The sequence below is a fragment of the Scylla paramamosain genome, chromosome 39 (genome assembly GCF_035594125.1).
Source record: "Scylla paramamosain isolate STU-SP2022 chromosome 39, ASM3559412v1, whole genome shotgun sequence".
Classification (NCBI taxonomy): domain Eukaryota; kingdom Metazoa; phylum Arthropoda; class Malacostraca; order Decapoda; family Portunidae; genus Scylla; species Scylla paramamosain.
The window spans coordinates 13979882-13984881 of NC_087189.1; the positions used below are offsets into that span (position 1 = coordinate 13979882).

General features: G+C 42.9%; 2 protein-coding genes across 7 annotated transcripts in view; one reads left to right on the forward strand and one right to left on the reverse strand.

Moving 5' to 3' along the window:
* LOC135092252 (probable methyltransferase-like protein 25) overlaps positions 1–5000 on the reverse strand; it is an 85181-nt gene that overhangs the window by 43671 nt on the left and 36510 nt on the right. The window lies entirely within an intron of this gene.
* The window catches only part of LOC135092250 (G protein-activated inward rectifier potassium channel 3-like), a 26295-nt gene that overhangs the window by 1433 nt on the left and 19862 nt on the right, over positions 1–5000 (forward strand). For both annotated transcript variants that reach the window (XM_063990621.1, XM_063990622.1), the window contains exon 2: positions 1–139. This exon is cut by the window's left edge and continues 638 nt beyond it. In XM_063990621.1, coding sequence (XP_063846691.1) covers positions 1–139 — 139 coding nt within the window. The remainder of the gene's footprint in view (positions 140–5000) is intronic.

A 5000-nucleotide genomic window follows, 5' to 3' on the forward strand; every position in this document is an offset into this window, starting at 1 on the left:
GAGGGCGTGGACGTGCATGATCACGTGCCGCCAAGACTACAGCGGCTGGTGAACGGACAGGCGCCGCTGGTGGGGGATGACGAGGATGAGGAGCCCACGCCCTTGACTGCTGCGCCTCCTCCCGCCTGCGTCAGATCCCGTGAGTATTGGGAGTGAGTGAGTGAGGTGTTTGGGTGAGTGTGGGAGGAAGGGAGGGAGGGAGGGAGGAGGGATGTGTGTGTGAGTGAGGAAGGAGGTGTGTGTGTGTGTGTGTGTGTGAGGGATGGAGTGAGGAAAGGGGTAGGTGAGTGGTTGCTTAACTTAACCAAACTTCACCTAACCAAACCAATTTTAATCTATCTTAACGTAACCTAACCAAACAAACTTAACCTAACGAAAGCAAACCATCTTGACTAAGCTAACCTCAACACGCATGGAACCACAGCTCCTGACCTCTCACATTGGAAAGCAGCCGTGATTAGAGGATAAAACATTTAAGAGGAGCCGTAATGAAAGAGCCATTTGGTGTTTGAAGATAGCAGATATAGAGGCATTTCAAGAGCAGGGTACTTGCATAAGTGTCCGTGTTATCAGCAGGAGGCGGTAAGGCACTGAAGTTGACTGGCATTACGAAGATTGGCTTAGTGAACATCTTCGTACATACTGCAAGGCCTAGATTCTGAAATTTGCTCTCTCGCCGCGACTATTTTCAAGGGCCACAGAAATCACTGACCGAGTTCCTAATACTGTTTATCCAGTTCATAATGTGGAAATCTTGTTAATCGGTCACTAGAACCGTAAAAAACTGTCTTCAAATTCCGTGGAACTTCAACTAGGGGTTTCTGAATGTAGTGGAGGTGTGGTGCAGGTGTTTCAGAATACGGCCCATGGTGAAATGGTGCCAGCTAATACCATCACTAAGGCTGCCATGGTGATAGTGAAGTGGTGCCAGCTAATACCATCACTAAGGCTGCCATGGTGATAGTGAAATGGTGCCAGCTAATACCATCACTAAGGCTGCCATGGTGATAGTGAAATGGTGCCAATTAATACCATCACTAAGGCTGCCATGGTGATAGTGAAATGGTGCCAATTAATACCATCACTAAGGCTGCCATGGTGATAGTGAAATGGTGCCAGCTAATACAATCACTAAGGCTGCCATGGTGATAGTGAAATGGTGCCAGCTAATACCATCACTAAGGCTGCCATGGTGATAGTGAAGTGGTGCCAGCTAATACCATCACTAAGGCTGCCATGGTGATAGTGAAATGGGTATCAGTTACTACCATTGCCATGAAACTGATGGATTATGGAGCGAAGTGGTGCTTACTGCCATCACTACCATATAATCGCATGGGAGGTGATGGGCGCCAAACTTAACCAAACGTAACTTAACCTAATTTAATTTAACATAACAAACCTAACCTAACCACCTCTGCACGGGATATAATGATGCAAGGTTGGTGCCAAACTTAACCTAACCTAATCTAACTAAACCAAACCTTGCCAACCCTAACCTAACCTAACCTAACCAATCCTAACCTTGCCAACCCTAACCTAATCTAATCTAATCTAACCTAACCTAACCTAACCTAACTTAACTAACCCTAACCTAACCTAACCTAACCTAACCTAACCTAACCAAACCTTACCTAACCTACCCAAACCAAACTTCACCTCTGCATTACCCCAGCAAAGAAACGCCCAAGAAGACGCGACTCACGACCTCTCTAGTGGGATAATGATCATACTTGGTGATTAAAGTGAACTGGGTTGTTTCCATCATAATACTGGGGATAGTGGCCGTGATAGTGGATGCCTGCTGGGAGATAGTAAGAGATAGGCGCGTGCTGGCATTTTAAGGCGCTGATATGATGCCTAAGCCACCACCTGCCCGCACCTGAATCGCCTGCTGAATGAAAGAGCGGGGACCGTAAACACTTCTCCCCGCACCTTGTTTACCTTCAAAAGCCGCTAGTGGAAGTTAACGCGGGTTTTTAAGGGTGTTTAATGGTTTTAGTGATAGATTAATAAAGTTTTTATATTATTAACTTGAGAAACACTCTTGAGAACAAGGCTAATCATCTCTGTGCCCTTTGGAAATAGTCGTGATGAGAGAGCAAGGCGTTTCTAAATACGGGGCCTTAATGACTGATGGACAATTGGACATTCTCTCTCTCTCTCTCTCTCTCTCTCTCTCTCTCTCTCTCTCTCTCTCTCTCTCTCTCTCTCTCTCTTGCAGGGTTCTTCAAGGTACAGGTCGGAACTCTGTACTGGGTCGCCACAGCGTAGACAGATATATAAATAGCAAATGAAATGTAACAGTGTGTGTGTGTGTGTGTGTGTGTGTGTGTGTGTGTGTGTGCTTTCATATCAGTGGGAGAAAGATACAACAGAATGGACGTACAGGGTCGTGAAGGTATTGTACATTGTATATAAAAATAAAATCTGATTGATAGAAAAAAAAAATAATAATAATGAATAAAAACTTTGAAAAACACTGTCGTCTCACATCAACGGTCTACTTCCTCTCCACCACATCACTCGTGCAGGAAGAATGATGTGAATACCTAACCTAACCTAACCTAACCTAACCTAACCTAACCTAACCCAAATAACCTAACCTAAACAGACAACAGACATAATACTTTGCAGAAATCTTTGGTGCATTGACGACTGGTGATGACACGGCAGGGAAACCGAACAAGATGAAGGTACTGGAAATGGTGTTGCAGTGGTGCTTCACTCTAGTTTACTTTTAACTACTTATTTAAACTGATCGATATATACATGAGAAATAAACGAAAATAAATAACCCCCACAATAAAATAAAACCCAAAAAATCCAGTAGGTTGCGTTTTTAACCTGATTTTTTTTCCAAGTCTGGCCTAAAGGTTTAAATCTGATAAGTGCCTCGAGACCTCCCTCCTGAAAAAACTCGTAAGGAGGAAGAAATACAGAAGCAGGTAGGGAGTTCTAGAGTTTACCAGTGAAAGGGATGGAAGACTGTGAATACTGGTTTCATCTAGCATAAGAGAGGTAAACAGAATGGAGATGAGAGGAAGTAGAAAGTCTCGTGCAGCGAGGCCGCGGGAGGACGGTAGGCATACAGTTAACAAGGTCAGATGAGCAGTTATCGTGAATACAGCGGTAGAAGAAAACAAGAGAAGAAAAAAAATAAATAATAATAATAATGAAAAATAAATAAATAAATAGAAGTGTCATTAAAAGCTACAGGAAGCCATCTATCAGGCCTACACACGCATACAAGTACACAGCACGCATACTAATACCTGTACCCACCTATTATGGACCTTACACCCTCTTCTCTTACATCTCCAACTACATAGAGACCAACACCTGCATTGCAATACGCCCTGCACCAAAGTTTTATGACGTCTCTCTTATCTATTTATTTATTTTTTGTACGAAACCAGGCAAGGAAACAAAAAATATATACGAAATTGGACAAGGACAGAAAAAAAAAAGTGTATATTTATGAAATCGATACGTCCAACACCACCCACAAAAAATAATAAATAAATAAACAACAATAATAATAATAACAACAAAAACAATAATAAATAAAGAGAACCAGAACAGTTAGCTAAATGAGATGCTTCGGATACGGTGCGGATACGGTCAGTGGCAAGTTTCCATTAGGTTAAGTTAGGTCATGAGATGTGTGTCATGTTTTATTCATGTTCAGTACAACAACAACAACAACAAACACTAACAACCCACTACTATTATTACTGCTACTACACAAATAACAGCAACAATAAAAACAACACTTACTACTACTACTACTACTACAACACCACCACCACCACCACCAACACCAACAACACAACAACGTGCAATAAAGTCACTCACACCACGCACACCACTACCTTGACAATACCCAGCAGCCCGTGCCGCACACCCCTTAACACGAGGCGAGACACTCATTGTTTACAAATCTTTGCCCAACCACTTCGCTGCCCGCACCGGTGCCTGGGATGTATTGTAATGGTGTGATGGAGTGAGGTTAGTATTCAGAAACGCTTTGCTCTCTCACCACGACTGTTTTCCAAGGCCACTTAGCCGGTTGTCAACACTCTTTCTCCTATTTATATATCGATGTTTTCGTTATTCTGTTAGTACAACCGTGAAGTCTTAAAAATTAGTGCCACTTATTAAAAGGGCCAGGATTCAGAAGCGCTTTGCTCTCTCACCACGTCTATTTTCCAAGGCTACAGAGATGATTAGCAGGGTTCTCAAGACTTTTTCCTGTTGGTAATGTAGAAATCGCGTTAATTTGTCACTAGTCATACAAACACTTAAAAACTTGTGCGGCGCAGAAGTGTTTCAGAATATGATACTTAGTATGCTCAATCCTTTCACTACTACTACTACTACTACTAAAGGCCGGTTCAAACTAGTATATTTTTACGTATTCCGCACCCAGTCTTCGCTTCTCCGCTTGTGTGTCAACCGGGCTCCGCTGGTGTCCGGTGTAAGTTCACTCGAGATCTATCCAGCACTCGGGGTCAGCGCATGCGTGAACAGGGTGCCAGATGTACGATTCGATGCCCCTTTTGCGCCCTGCCGTCACGGAATGAGCATCTCCCTGCTGGTCTGAGGATGAATTCGGTGGATGATGTATTCGGCTCGTGGTTTCTTGGGGCGGTTTGAATACTCTGATACATTATTTTCATGTCTAATGCTGTTGTTCTTACATTTTACGTGATCTTTGTTGCCTCAATAAAGTCTTTTGGTTTCCAATGGACCACACTCCATAAGGGACGAATTTGCTTGTAAATACTAAACATATCTACTTGATTGGTACGTGATATATTCGATTCATGGGTTCTTGGGTAGCCTAACGCAAACATAACCTAACCTAACCAAACCTAACTAAACCTAACGTAACGTAACCTAACCTAACCTAACCTAACCTAACCAAACCTAACTAAACCTAACGTAACCTAACTAAACCTAATCTAACCTCACTAAACCTAACACTAAACCTCCCG